This window comes from Pezoporus occidentalis, unplaced genomic scaffold (assembly GCF_034315485.1).
Source record: "Pezoporus occidentalis ecotype Australia unplaced genomic scaffold, CSIRO_AGI_Poc_V1 ctg126, whole genome shotgun sequence".
Classification (NCBI taxonomy): domain Eukaryota; kingdom Metazoa; phylum Chordata; class Aves; order Psittaciformes; family Psittacidae; genus Pezoporus; species Pezoporus occidentalis.
Genome location: NW_026913060.1, coordinates 1223271 through 1239172, shown reverse-complemented (window position 1 = coordinate 1239172; position 15902 = coordinate 1223271). Strand labels below are relative to the sequence as shown.

Sequence of the window (15902 nt, the reverse complement as noted above, 5' to 3'; positions counted from 1 at the left end):
TGCTGCTCCATAAGAAATGTTGGCTTCTATAGACTAGAAAAGGAGACAAAGTCTATTATAAAAAAATCACAAGGGGCATACTTCTTCATAAAATGCAGTAAGTTGCACAACTTCTTGTCACAACATACTGTTGAGACTGAAGAAGTTTATACAAGTTGAAACAGAGACTTGAAAAATCGGGGGGGGGGGGGGGGGGGAATCCATCGAATCACAGAAGAGTCTCTTCCATTTACAGAACCCTTAAACTATACATGACCAGGAATATATTCTGAGGAAGGAATACGACACGCTTCTCTACAGAAACCTGGTACTGGTTGTGGCAGGAGGAAGAACTAGGCCAGATAGATATTTTTTTGACTCTGTATACTATTCTGCTTTTGTTTCGTATCAAATCATGAGAATAAATGTTGAACTAATGAGCACTATCTATCCCATTGTTAATATACCAGATTATCTCATAAGTAACTGTAATAAACACAAAAACTAGATTAACAAAGGCAAACTAATTTGCCATTATTAACTTTATTGGTATTTATCTCTGGCATCTAAATGCCTCTTTTACATAGTTTTGCTTTTATTTTCATTTAAAAGTGGTGCAATCTCTTAAGCACGCTAGAATCCCTAAAAGAAAAAACACACCATCACAAAGTTACCTGGATAAAGCTTCATAAACAAAATATGAAGACAACAGAGTACAGAATGGACCAAACCCCACAACACACCCCAGATTCACTGGAAGCTAATTACTGTTCAACAGCAAAATTCTGTAGCAAAGCATGTCCATGAGAGACACTTCACAGCACTTTTGGGGTTACCCATTGCACTTCATATCCTGAACCATGCACAACAACTTGGACTCGAGCCAGAGTATCATATGAAAACAGTATTAGTAGTGATGATTAATTTATAGGCACAGCACACAGTTCTCCATCTTATCACTTTGCAGTGCTTTCAATTACAGAAGTCATGAACACTTTAAAGTGATCCTGATTTCACGCAGGAGAAAATTAAGACTCCATGTACTGGTTTTGGCTGGATAGTTTTATTTTTAGTATATTATATGGTGCTATGTTTTGGATTTCTGGCCAAACCAGCACTGATAACAGAGATATTTTAGTTATTGCTGAACCATGTTTACACAGCATCAAGCCTTCTTTTATTTGTTGGCTTCTCACACCACCCCACCAGTTAGCAGGCTGGGGGTGCACAAGAAGTTGGGAAGGGACAACTGAGACAGCTGACCCCGGCTGAGCCAAGGGATATTCCATACCACATGAGGTTGTGCTCAGCAATAAAAGCTGGGAGAAAGAAGCACGAAGGGGGCATATGTTCAGAGTCATGGTGTTTGCCTTCCCAAGCAACCATTACGTGTAATGAAGTTTAGCCATTTCCAGGAAAGCAGGACATCTGTCTGCCAACGGGAAATGGTGACTGAATTCTTTGTTTTGTTTTGCTTGCATGCACAGCCTTTGCCTTCCCTATTAAGTTGCCTTTATCTAAACCCACAAGTTTTCTCACTTTCACCCTTCCAATTCTCTCCCTTATCCCACTGCAGGGGAGAGAGCATGCAGCTGTGTGGTGCTTAGCTCCCTACTGGGGTTAAACCACAACACTTCAAAATTAAATAAGTTACCCAAGGTTATATGCAAACTTCAACATGGATATTACAGTCCAGTTTAACAACTGTTGTGTGCCCCACTGCATCATTTGTTCTTTTCAGAGAAGCACACAGTTAATATTTCGCACTCTAACAGTGGTATTACACATAATCTAGAAAAAAAAAAAAACATTTGGAAGATATTATATTTCATCATATATTTTACTCTGTGTGTTGGGATTGGATTCTGTGACTTTGTTTTCTCCTACCATATTAAGTTTGTGTAATACAATACTTCTCAGTGTGAACTTCCCTTCTAAGCCCTTATTTGCAAGAAGAATAATTCTAGATAGTATATTCAGTGATTTTTGCCTACCTGAGAACTCCTGATGATTATCTGGATAGCTCTGTGCTCTTGGCATCCGAGATTTGGGATAGTTGTCTCTGGAAGCGTAAAAACACACGGTATCTAAAAAATGTTAATCTGGTACTTGATTTTATCTTACTGTTTCAAAGTTCTTTATGACTGATGAAAAATTACTGTTATACAAGTTGCTGCCCTGGTTTGCAAATGTGGAACCCAATTTTGAGAATAAAATCTAATAGGTATCAATAACAATTCAAGATCAGTAACAATGGAAAAGTTTGCTTGATGAGCTTAATGTAGTAAGAAAGCAACAGATTGTTAATGAGCAATGGTATTAGTAAAAACATGAATTATCACAAGCAAAGCCACAAAGGAGCACTGTAGTGTTTAACACCTTTATGGCTAAACGCAAAGTTTTATAGACTGGCAAAATGTCTTACATAGCCTACAAAAACTCTTGAGGAAATCGAAACAAAGAAATGTAGAACCTTTTAATGTCTCAAAATAGTTCCTTTTCTTTCCATGGAATTCATAGGATTAAGAGAGTAATTTTATTGAGTTATAGAATGATGAAGAATTTTTTGGCTCTTATACGATCATATCGTTTCTTACCTACAGCTGGTATGTAACTCCCAGCCACCAAAAGGAATGGATGGGATTGCCAGTCAGAGCAACCGATAAATATACCAAAACAATGTCCTCCTTTCTCTGGCAAGAATTTCTCTAATGGGTAACAGAAGCTAAATGGAGACACAAAACCTACATCTTTGTAGGAAATACTTGAATAAAAAAAAAAAAAAAAAGAAGGAAAACAAACTAAGTAGAGGTGACAAAAGTAAATAATAAACAACAAAAAGAAGTTTTGGGGAAACAGGAGTTGAATTAAGATGGTTTTGTTTCCCCTTCTTGCACTCACCTTACCGCACAAAACCCTAAAAGTTTGGCAACTTGGTAGAATTGCTATGCTGTGTAGCTGCATCAAACACCCTGTGAGTATAACCTATCAAACTCTAATCACAAAATACTTTTTGCATGTATTGTTCTCTTACTTGTGAAATAAGGACTCGTTATTTAACTCAAAAATTTATTAGATTAAATGGATCTGTGTCCTCAGATCACATATCCTCAAATGAAATGTTACTATGCAATTGCCATAGGTAATGATTTCCAACTTTTTATCTATCAATTAAATATTTAATTAGCAGTATTATTTGTATAGCAGTTCCAAATAAAGAGGAGCAAATCTGCTCAACGTAAGACCCAATTATTATTTGTCTGACTAACCATAAGCGCAACAGGAGTATGTTTTGTTTGGCTTACCTGGTGGCTGAGAAACTGTGGACAGTACCTAAGAAATTAAAAGCTGATGGGGTGGCTCACTGCCATGGAATATGATTCACATATATATAAAATGGGCGAAATTGAGTAAAAACCTTCAGTACATTTTTGTAGGATTTGAAGTCTAAATTTCTGTGTTTGAAATACAATTTATTAAAAAAACCAAATAATTCTATTTTCCATGTATTAGTAAGCAATTAAGTTTCAATGAGCTTTTATCAATGTTCTGTAACTTGCAGAAGAGTTTCTGGAAGAAGTTCAGTAAAAGCTGTCACTGGAGAGTTATTACATGTTACAACAGATACATTATGCAATCTAATCAAGATGAATAATGAATGCAAGTAACTTTTACCCATCTAAAGGGCTGTCAAGTGAGGGACAGCTTCCCGAGCCAGAGTTTTCAGGACTGCTCAAAGACAGTGGATCCAGCATCTAATAAATAACAAACAGAGAAAGACCAGCAAGTTCAAGTTGTTTGCATTTGGGTTGGGTTTGTTGTTTTTGTTTGTGTGTTGGTTGGTTTTAAATGAAGGTTTCTGCTTTAAAACACTTAACAAACCAGAAAAATTAATTACTAAAGTTAGCTGCCATAGTTGAACCTGCACTGCATTCTGCAATCCTGAAAGGACTCTTTCATTCTTCTCACTTCTAAATAAAATTTAGTTAAGGTATTTCATCTTCTATCATGCTTTGTACATAAGCTGTACTGCTACATTCTTCCTGAACACACCACTGTCTTTTAATATTATGGCAACATCTGCATAAGGGTAGCTAAACAGAGTAACAAAAGTAAGTCCTTTAAAGGATAAAAAGCTGAGACTGTTAAAAAAAAAATAATGTCAAAGAAAAAAAAGAAAAAAGAATCTCAAACGTGACAGATTGTGAGCTTACAATTTATATAGTTTCTGTAATGGCTCAAACTTTGCCAACTAGGAGTCACAGAAACCAGCTGAAATCAAATACTCTAAAATGCTGTTAAACATTTATCTCTAGTTAGGACTCCAACTGAGTTACTTCTAAATAGAACTGAAGAGAAAATTGAAGGAGAAAGAGGAAGAATTCATAAAATACATAAACACTCTCCCTTTTCCAAATAAACTAAACTTTCATGTAAAACTAGAGTTTACAAAAACATCAAAGACATATTATTTCCCTCCCAAACACATCTGATGACCTAGTAATCAATGTTCATGAGCTGTATGAAACCTGCCAGGTATCAGTCTGAAGAAGCCAAACCTATCTAGGCCAGATCCATTACATAATGAAAACAAAACTTGGCTTCTTAAACTCTAATCCAGAGAAAAAGAAATTTATTATCAAGAGCATACTCTTGTTTACCAGCCATTGCTATGGCTGACATCTATTTTATCTCACACTACCTGTGCTAAGTTTAATGACAAACATCACTCTCTTCTCTTTTGCAGTAAAGCAATCTGAAATGTTTCACAGATTCATTTTTCCGAAGTGAAAACAGAATCTAAATTTTGAACTATTAAATGTGACAATTTTACCTTTTCAGAAACAGAGAGGAAAGCTCATCTGTTGTCTTAAAATGAGTTGCTTCCTAAAATAAAGTTTCCTTTGGCTATTATATAAGATCTATTATTTTCTGTGAATTGGACACCAGTATTTTGCTGTAAATTGAACAGTTACCCTCCAATTTCTATGGTCTGTGCTGCATCTTAAAAGTCCTGGGCACATACTTTGCCAAGCACCAATCAACGACATCAACAATGCAGTATGTTCCAACTAGCAGACCATGACCCACTTTAACCCATCATCTCTTCTGCAGAGAAAGTGTGAGGTAGGCTGTCAGAGTGTGAATAGCTGGGCTCATGCAGATCAACAGGAAAGCAGAGCAAAGCCCTCCACTCAAAAATTCCCTTCTTGTCTTTGTAAGGCAGGCTGTGACAGATGTAGACAGAATGGTCAACACTTGCCAATGTGATTTGGCAACTTAAGGGAAAGGAAGCAAACCAAGGTTGTGAGTTTGTAACACCCCAATCTGGCCCTTGAGGCTTCTTAGGTTGAACTATCCTGGCTTCCTATGAAAGTAACATTCCTGTATTTAAATACTGCTGACAGCTTACACAGCCATGCATACATGCCAGGCTGTAACCTTGAATATTCTGGAGTAAAAGGACACCCTGGGCCTCAGAGATCATCTGTCTGTCTGACCAGTGACCAAAAATTACTTTGCCCAGGCCAAAAGCAATCATTCCACTGAATGATCTGGGCTGGATCTGACCACATGGATATGATAATGAATAGCACCCTGGTCTAGAAATTAGGAGATTCAGTCTATATTCCCAGCTCAGTCATTAAAATTGTGCAACAAATTGCACAGTCTCTCCCCCTCTATTTTTATTCTATCATCTGTGTCTCATTTAGTCAGCTCATAAAAACCATTGCCTGTTGCCATTTGTGAATACAGCGCCAATGTCAACAAGAACTTAATGTGATTTGGGTATGCAGCCTTATTTTTTCTTCCTCCTTAAATAACTTTTTCTCTATTGCCAGTTCTGTGAGCCATTACATTCCTCCATCTTTTCCTTGTGTTTTTAAGGGCAATTTTGATACTCAGAGAGCATTTTATTCATGCTAAGTGTGCTGATGAATCCCACACCAATAATGCAGGTGAATAAGAACAAAAAAGCATACAGTGATCCTCACACAAAAACATGACTGTGGAAATTATTTCAAAGGTTCTTGGCAGACCCATCTCCATCCCTTTGCCTCTACACCACCAGAGTATCAACCCAGATCCAAACTCTCCTTTAAAAACTCTTCTAATCACCTGGGAAAGTTGTACAACTTGTCTTGCTTACAGATACTTCTCATTAAAATAAAGGGGGTTGTGTTTTCTAATGTAGACATCTCTTGCTGTAATTTATATCATTACCTCACTCAACTACCATGGAAATGAAGAATATTATCTTTCTCCTTGTAGGAAAATATTTAAATAACTGAAGAGACTTACAGAGTTTAAAACAGGTTTTACGAGACTAAACCATAATTATTTTAACCTTTTCTCACAGATTATGTTCTAGGGTTATCACTTCTTACCTGTTTTTTTCCAACAATTCCACACCCTTCTTGAATAGCAGTATTTAGTAGATCAAAATAACAAAAACTTTAATTTTAATAAATCACATACACACCTGATCCATGCTTTCTGGAATGAATTCACCCTCACTGTTGATACTGGTGAAGGACCCATTTCGGGCCACCTGATGCAGCTCATCTGGAATGTATCCTGGGGGAGGTGAACTTCTGTCACGAGTATTAGAAACTTTTGAAAGAAAAGGGCTAGTTAGAGTCTCTTCAATAACCCAGAACCCAGGGGCTTTATTCAAATGCTTCATAGACACTGAGCCTGCCTGGCTCACTGCTTGCTTTAGAAATTTCCCAAATGCCTATGCAATACTTATATATAGCATTTAAAATCTGTAATCCAGGAATTATGAAAAGTATGGAGCAGGTTTGCCTCAATGCCTTTAAAAAGAATATTGGTTCTATAGGAACAGAAATATAATTTCCCTCCACATCCAGCTGTGTGCATTTCTTCTTTTGAAACAAAGTAAAGATCCAAACCCTTTCACCCATGTCAACTCATTCCTTCCAGCTCTTGAGAATTTCAATTTTTCCTTGTAGAATATTAGGTCTGCAAGAATATGAATACTTCTATTCATAATAAATGCATAATAAATTGTCTGAAAATTATTCATTAAACTCTCCAGTTTTATAATTAAATTTGGAAGTTAATATCACACCAGATTTTAAACATGAATAAACAAAAAGGTTATATCAATGCCAAAAGTATCTTAAAAAATGTTCACACATTAAGATGAAAAACATACAAGTCCTAAATTGAGCAAGGAAATTCACTGCCATATAAACTAACAGGCTCTTTTTTCAGAAACTCATTCCTGTTCCTGAAAATAAAAGGGAGTACTAACATCAACTTTTTGGGATACCCATCAGTTATCTTAAATAATTCTACATAGATTCATTTCCTTGGGATAAATATATATATATATATTTAAAACACCTTTGACTAAAAATTCAAAATCCACCTCCCCAACTACAACTCTATATTAGAATCACTGAGAAATTCAAATAGTTTGTGTTGACAGCAAGATCTTAATAAAGAGACTATTACAAAAAGAAAGGTTTTACAATTAAAGATATTGAAATATGTAGCTTACCTATTACAGACAATCGCCTTTTTCTGTCTGTCACAAACACTGTATTGTCTAAATCTTCCAGTGAGGGCAAGGGTTCGACATTATTTACACTGGGTGACTGAAAATGCATACATATTATAACCTGCAGCTATTACTTCATACTCCTAGCAATGAAAATACTCCACTAACTTTACAGACTTTGTGCAGCACATTCCTTTTTTTCAAGCAGTCAAAAAGCAGCTTGCCAATTTATATAAAAATTAATCTTTAGTAGCTCATTCTTAATATTTAAAAATCATTTTCACAATGTACTAGTATACAAACCCTATCAATACCATGGCCATGATGTGTTAGGTATTACCAAAATAACTCAGTATTTAGCCCATACTCCACTACTACTGTTTGCTACAGCAAACATTTAACTTGCCACAAAGGAGCATCAACAACATAGGATTTAAGGAACAGCTTCAAGTAACTACAATTACTTAAATTCTATGTGCTTCTCAAACTTGTATCACATCATCATCCTATTAAGGAACACTTTTCTAACTATGTAGGAAAGGCAAACAAATACAGAGGAAGGAATAGGATCTAGGAATAAGTTAAAACCGAGTCAATATAAAACACTAAGATACTTGAAGTGCACTGAAGAAACAATCAGTAATACTTTCAATTAGAAAAATGTCATTTTGAAGAAAAAAAATACAAATTTCTATATGAAAAAAAAATTTCTATATGAGAACTGAGGAAAAAGACATTTAGCACATCAACTCATACCTGTGTATTTCCATGTATTACAAGCAATATCTTGAGACTCTTCATATGAACGCTACGGTCAAGCAGTTCAACAGCTTTGTCCAGGTCATCCTGTGTGGTTAACGGAATTACAAGCTACAAAAATGGGAAAAAAAACCAAAAAAAGTCTTAAACAAGACAAGATCTTAAACAAGGATACAAGAAAAAAAAAATCAGGAAGTGCAGAGAAACTAATAAACTGATTCTACCTTTCCTTTCATTCAAGAGAACTTGAAAGGAAAATGTATTAAATGATGCCCCAAGTTAGCACCAAAATATCTGAAGTTTAACCTTAACTCTTCCTTCTGATGCCTTCAATAGCACAGCATGGTGGAACAAACATTCACAATGAAAGAACAACCATTTTACATATGCACAACTTAATATCCTACAACTTTCACAGAAACATGTGCAACAGTGTCAATGTATCTGCCATTGCCTAAATTAATGCAAGTCTAAAATAAAGAAAGATCTATTTTGCAGGGCATAAAGTACATTTTTGTATACAGGTTTGAAGTTGCATCACTAAGAATTTCTCCATTGAAAAAAAACAGAGTTTTTAAGGAATTCTATCAGGCATGATGTGATTCACATGGAACAACTGTAGTCCTCACAAAAATCTTACCTGAATCTAATTAATAAGAATTAACTTGGCACACATGTATCTTTAGAACAGAAAATGTTATGTTGTTAAAGCACACTTGAGTTCTGTAACAATTAAAATTTGGCTTATGTTTCAGGAGTGTAAGTTATAATTTCTACTTGTTGGAACAAAAGAACAAGGCAATGTAGTTTTATAGTCTCAATGTTGCTCAAACACAACATCAACTGAAATACAGTATTTTTATACAAAAAAGAAATGGGAATGGGGGATGGTCTTCATAACATACATACACTCTTCATTTTAAGTTGCAGTTTTAATGATAATGACAGGTAATTAGCATCACATTTCTGAAAGGTTATAGGATTATTTGCCAACTAGTGTAGAAGTTGACATGCAGAAAACCTGCTTAAATGCCTCAAAACCTATCAGAGGAAGGAGCCGAGGTTAAAGTATCATGAATGGCCTTTTCTTCTGACCAACCTAATCTCCAAAAGCCTTCTGCTGCAATTCTTCATTTTGAGCATCAGTTTCACAGAAGTGCCTGGTAAGGTACTGAATAACCAACAAACAGCAATTACAGGCATTTTCTTCTGCAAAGATGCAGACCAGATGCACCAATTAAGTTGTGCATAACCAAGCACACATAACCCTCCATGCACTTTGCTGACTCAATTCAAAAACCAGAAGTAACTCCTAAGAATGGATCCTGCATCTGCAAATGTATTTCCCATTACTGATTCCATCTCTACTTCTAAAGGAAAGCTGGAAGTAATATTGATCAGGCATAAGTGGCTTAATGGCACTGGAACTGTTGCCAAGAAATATTTATGAACCAGCTACTTTAAGAGGAGCAACAATTAAGCCTAGTTCTCCAATCTATACATTACTAAATGCAGCATTCTAGCAATTACTGAACAAGATTAAACCTTAAAGAAAAAAAAAAACACAAAACTATACAAGAAAGGATAAATGTTATTTCAAGTTTACAAACATGACAAAGCTCAAAGCAATAAAGACTTTTCCAAAGTGATGAAACAGGACTGTAGCAGAGCAGGAAGACAATTTATCCATTCCCAATCAAGTCTGAGAGGTAATTCACTAAGATATAACTCTTCTCATAAAACATTTCATGCATCTCCTGTTCATCCTAATTTAGACAAGCCTTACATATTTGAGAATACACACATTAGGAATCTGGGGTTTTTGTCATGGGAGTGGTTCTCACTGCTTACGTGAGGAAATTTCAGCCTTAAAATAATCAATGTACAAGCTGCTGAGAACTTACAAGACACAGAATATTACCTCATTATTGCTGTAATGTAAATCCATAGTCTGTCCAAAGGCAACTTTAGCTTTAGCTGCAAGATCTTCAAGTCTAACAGGCCGTGGTAATTGCAGGATCCTGAAACACAGTTCAAGTTGTAAAGAATTTTTGTCTGTTACTTATGAAAATCTGACACCTCATTACTCAAGAATGAAGTCAAAATTGAATTTATTACTGGGAAGACCATAAGAGGCTATGCTTTTATTCACTGACCTCCATATTTTGAGTTATTTTAAAAAGGAGAGTAAAGCAGTGAGAAAGTTATAGGGGTAATCACACATAAAATTAGATCTCACTATGACTATTTTACTTGCTTGAAAATGGCTTCTTTCTTAACCTAATGCTTTGCCTGCCTCCATTTCAGAGGCAAATTCTTAGAAACCTCTAAAACTTTTTACACTTCAGAAAACTAAGACAATGAGTACCACAGACTGGCAAGCCTAAGTATCAGAAAATAATTACTCCTATGGTCCCCATTTTTGGGAAATTCAAAAGAGTATCTTATGTGAGGAAGGTAACTGAATGTCACCATTTTCACCATAATGAATTACATGCTTGAACTGCTGAGTCCACCACCATCTGTGCTTCAAGTGTGTTTCTGTACAAATGGGGCAGTTGTAGGTCAACAATTCAGATTTTTTTATAACTCAATGTCTCACAAAATACATAACCTAAAATGCCTGTAACTGGCCTTTACTATAGAAAACTCTTGTATTATTTGAGACACACCACCATTAAAGAAAAAACACTTTTAGAAGTGACTAACCTAGTGAGGTACATTCAAAAAAGAAACAGCACTCCAATTTTGTGAAGCAGAAAAGCTTTCATCAGTGTTTCAGGTAGTACACTGGTTAGGGGACAGTATTTCTCCCTGAAGTAAAGCTAGAAGCCAGGCCACTTGCAATTAAAAAACCCTATTATTATTTTTCAAAATTATAATTTTGAAAAATTATTATTTTGAAAAAAACAGAACAACAAAAAAACCAAATAACCCACACCAAAACAAAAGAAAAAAAAACAAGAAAAACAAACAACCAACCACCAAAAACCGAAACTGCAAAACCAAACCTAAACCAAAATACCAAACCCCCCCACAAAAACCTTAAACCCCAAACAAACACCAGTTCACACTGTAGTTAATTTATTTAGCATGCCTGGAGCTCTGCCCATCATACCTCCCACTCCTTGGTACAGAGTGCCATGTTCACTAGTGAAACAAATTCTAGAATCACTTCTCTCTTCCATTTCCCTTTTCAAAACTAGTGAGAAAGCCATTGCATAACTTATTTTTCTTGCATAATTTCATTATTTTATCTTTAGATCTATATGTTCAGGCAACAGAGTACTACAAAGCATGCTGAGCAACGAGCCCCTGGGCAGCCAGGCTCAAATTACTTGGACACTCCAAACCAGAGCTAGGCCATCAGGATAAAAGCTTGGGAACGATATCTTCCTATACACTTACTTTATACTTGCATTCATATTGAATTGATTAATTTAGTCCACTGTGAAAGTGAATTAACAAACTTCAAGAATGTACTGTCTGTGCAGACTGGCAGTGAGTAACACTTCACTGGTTTATACTCATGCTACTGCTTACTTCACATGAATTACTAGATAAGAGTCCTCAATTTTCAAAGTTTTTGAAAAGACTTATTTTCTCCAAATTACTCATAGCACTCAACCATTACCAATGCACTGTTACATGTTATGTTCAAAAAAGTGATAGAAAGAAGCTGAAGAATGTTAATACCTAGGGAACTTAATGCTATTTTACTACCCCATGTAAAGACAGGGCACGTACTATAATCAGCATGTGATCTTTTGCACACTGAACTAGGGACTGCCCAGAAGCAGCATAGCATTCTGAAGCCATCCTAAGGAATTTACCATTTCCATTGAAAAATGGCATGACCAGGATATTATTTCCTGTTCAGTACACGTTTTCAAAGATCATATTCTATAACCACTTCTCTGTAGGTAGGTAGAAGATTTTATGCTTTCAGAAAGACACAGACAGAATGAGTTGCCCACAAATGAGCTTTGCACAGAATTGTAGATCAACTTCTGCAAAAGCTTTTGAGCAGCCAGCAAAGATATATATGGATGTTTGTATAATTTAAGCATGTACATCATTCACCTCCCATACACAAAATGAAAGTAAAAGCTGATTGTTCAAAATTATCAATGAAAACAATCTGAAGTCTATAAATTTTTCTATTACAGTTCTCAGACTGGTTTTTCCAAAGTACAATGCAATACTGGGCTTTAAGATATAGGCTTCTTATCCTGGGTGCTACAGTAACAATATATTATTGTGCATTTATTATGCACATGATGTAGCAAAAATATTTATTTGCTGGACTAGTCTTATTTGAAATCTATGCTAATGATCCAAGTGATTGTTCTAGGCTACAAACATCTATCTGAAGGGTAAACAAATAAAGGATATTACATGCAACAGCTACAGTAAGACATTTCTGCATTTATGTATACTTAGAGCCCACATTTTAAACAGATTCTCCTTAAATTGTGTTCATATCCAAATTAGACTTAAGCTCAAATTAAATACACTAAGAGATCTGAAACACTTTGCACAGTTTATTTAAAACTTTATAATAAGAACACAACAAAATTCTATAAATAATTAAAAGGCAAGATTGTTTCCTGTGGTACCACCTTACCTTTTTTCACCTCGATGTTCAAATTTGACTCTGACATCATTCTGTAAGAAGAGACAAAGAAACCACTACTAGTTAGTTACTACATCCTTTATCGAAGGTCATGAAATCACATTCAATAATCCTACATCACAAGTAAAATCCTTAAGCAGCCCATATTAATTTTCTGTCCTTTCTAATATAGCAAGCATTTTAACAAGCTACTTCTGCTGGGGTTTTCTGATAGAGGCTTAAAGTGCATAAGAAAAAAAATTCTGAAGTACAACAAATTCTTCTGAAAGTAAAACCATTATTTTCTACCAATATATTTTAGTAATATAACAGATTCATTATTTCAAATTCAGCATGGAACTGATTACCAAAGAATTACCTATCATGAACAGGCAGGTAGGTTCTACCATAACAGGTTTTTATGTACGCTTTAGAGCTGAGCCTTCCAGGCTTGAGAAACATATCTTGTTTCATAAGCATTACCATAGAAACCCACACATGTAATTAAGCCAGCATTCGTGCAATCAACCTCCCAGTAACAAAGATACCTGTAAATATCTGAAGTTACATGGAAATAAAATTGTTAAAAAAAAAAAAAAATCATAATTTTAAGAATCAAATTGTATTCACTATTGCAGGAAAAAAAAAACACAACCAAAAAAGCATTCAATCACAGAGATTATATCCAAATAACAATGTTGCATGTTCCAAAAGAATTAATCAATTCACAAGTGATTACATTCCAAATTCAAAAATTTAAATGACATACATGTATCTCCCTCTTACCACTACCACATTTAAACTCGGAAACGGATCAACTGTTTTTCTTCTAAATTTCTAAACAGTATTATGTTCAAATCACGTGGGATCAATATGCACGTCACTACACTGTTTAAAGTCACAGCTCAGAAGTGATTTAGATGACGTGAGCAAAGCACCATTGTGTTATATACTGAACTCATACAGCTTTTAAAGCACAGAATGAAAAAAAAAATAGCCATTGTTTTTTGACAGTTTAAGAGCTAAATATATTCAAATGCTCTGACCTTCAACAGGTTATAACAAGACTGCAAAAAGTGAAGTTTCATGAAATATTGGCCTGTCAATTAAATGACCAAATAAACATACAGGTAACTCAAAAGGGCTATTAGAATTTGGGTCAGAAAAATCTACATCCTCTCCTAATTTCTCTATATAACAGTTCAAACATATCAGCTAAGTATTTACCATTTTTCTATCTGTGTGCAGCATCTGCAGAAAAACAAATACAGCTGAAAAGAACTCACATTTTCAGTTTATGAGCAAATAAAAAAAAAAATCAAGGCCAAAGATACAGTAAATGAACGTATGTTTCTGCTGCTATACTGACGTTCTTTTTTTAAGAAAAATCTGACAACTGGGCAATCTAATACATATATAAAATTCATTCTAACAGTGCATTCCAAATAAGAGATACTAGAACACCTTGACCTTTTAAACAGTCCAATACCTATCAAAAAACGACAAATAAGCAATCTAATGTCAATAATGTCAAAATACTCCTATAATCTTCAATTTCTCAGGCTCAAATTAATTTAGGCAAACACTATGATCTGGTCTGAAATGCCACCATTTCATTTTGCTGCTAATTTAAAAACCAAAACAAAGAAAATGGCAGTACATGTGAGAGACTAATAGCTCATTCTGGTATGCTCACTGGTCGGACAAGAAAAATAATTATAGAAGTCAAAGCAGGACATTCCATGTTCAATAGGTTAGTAAAGGTATTGAAGATTACCTGTTTTTTAGGTGAAGATGACTTTGGTTTTCCTGTTTCTTGCTGGGGCAACACAGGACGACTGGCCTTATGAAGCACAGCCAAATCCTGCATGATTGAATTCAAAGCTTGCTGCTCATCTGCTCAGAGAAAGAGACCAGGTAAGAGAAGTGTAAATGACCGTTAAATCTGAAGTGCGTTACTGTCTCATCTCACAATCAGGCAAACGTTACACTAAAATCTAGAAGACTATATTACACTTTAATACATAATTGCCAAATTTAAAAAAATATACTGCCATGTTGCAAACATTTTAATTTTATTTATCATTAAAAAATGCTTAAGGAAGTAAACAGCTCAATTAGTAACCAGACTTACATGGCAGGTTTAAAAAACTGAAGTCAGAACAGATTGCTAACTGCAAAACTTCAGGCAGCATTTGTAAGAGAAGGGCAGGCAAGACAAAAAAAAAAAAAAAAGTTTTATCTCCTTTGTTTCGATGTCCACGGATCAGATGTAACTAGAAATCATGACCTGCCATCCCCCATTCATAAAATAAAAGCACGTACTTTTGAATCATTTTCTTCTTTACTGAACTGGTACTGTCATGCATGTAGGAACCATATACAAACTCCCAGAAGAGCTCCTCCTCTGTGCATGTGCTGACAGTTCATGATTTTAAAAAAACAAAACAAAACAAAAAAAAAAACAAAAAACAAGGAAAAAAGGGGGACAAAACCCCAACCCCAGAAAAAAAACCAAAACCAAACCAACCAATCAAATAAAACAAAAACCCAAAACTTCTCTAGGACTGCAAATATAGGCCTTTTTTGGTGGGCTAGGAAAAACAGGAGCACTGAACCCAGTGCTATATAGCTTAGATATCAAGTTCACACAAAATCATAAATCATATAATCATAGAATATCTCAACCTGGAAGGGACCCATAAGGATCAGAGTCCAACTCCTTGCTCCTTGCAGGAATAGCTAGCCTCTACGAGAGAAAAACCTGTTTTACCCAGTGCTGCTCTCATACTTAGGGGCCATACTGAACATAAGGCACTTCCTAAACAATACAGAGACACCATTCCAACCTGTGGAATAGCTCTCTCCAAACATCACCTTTATTCAATATATAATGCATAAATTTCTAGAGACCCTCAGCAACATTATACTCAGAACATCTGGTGAAAAAAAAAAACAAAACACAACTAAATGTGCAAGAATCCAGCCAACAACTTTCCCAGACTTTGCAAAAGTTAC

General features: G+C 35.2%; 1 protein-coding gene across 2 annotated transcripts in view; it reads right to left on the bottom strand.

Moving 5' to 3' along the window:
- The window catches only part of MAP3K2 (mitogen-activated protein kinase kinase kinase 2), a 50766-nt gene that overhangs the window by 12417 nt on the left and 22447 nt on the right, over nt 1–15902 (bottom strand). For both annotated transcript variants that reach the window (XM_062607793.1, XM_062607794.1), the window contains exons 3-10: nt 14662–14780; nt 12897–12937; nt 10191–10290; nt 8267–8380; nt 7511–7607; nt 6464–6594; nt 3655–3734; nt 1974–2041 (exon numbers count right to left, since the gene is read on the bottom strand). In XM_062607793.1, coding sequence (XP_062463777.1) covers nt 1974–2041; nt 3655–3734; nt 6464–6594; nt 7511–7607; nt 8267–8380; nt 10191–10290; nt 12897–12937; nt 14662–14780 — 750 coding nt within the window. The remainder of the gene's footprint in view (nt 1–1973; nt 2042–3654; nt 3735–6463; nt 6595–7510; nt 7608–8266; nt 8381–10190; nt 10291–12896; nt 12938–14661; nt 14781–15902) is intronic.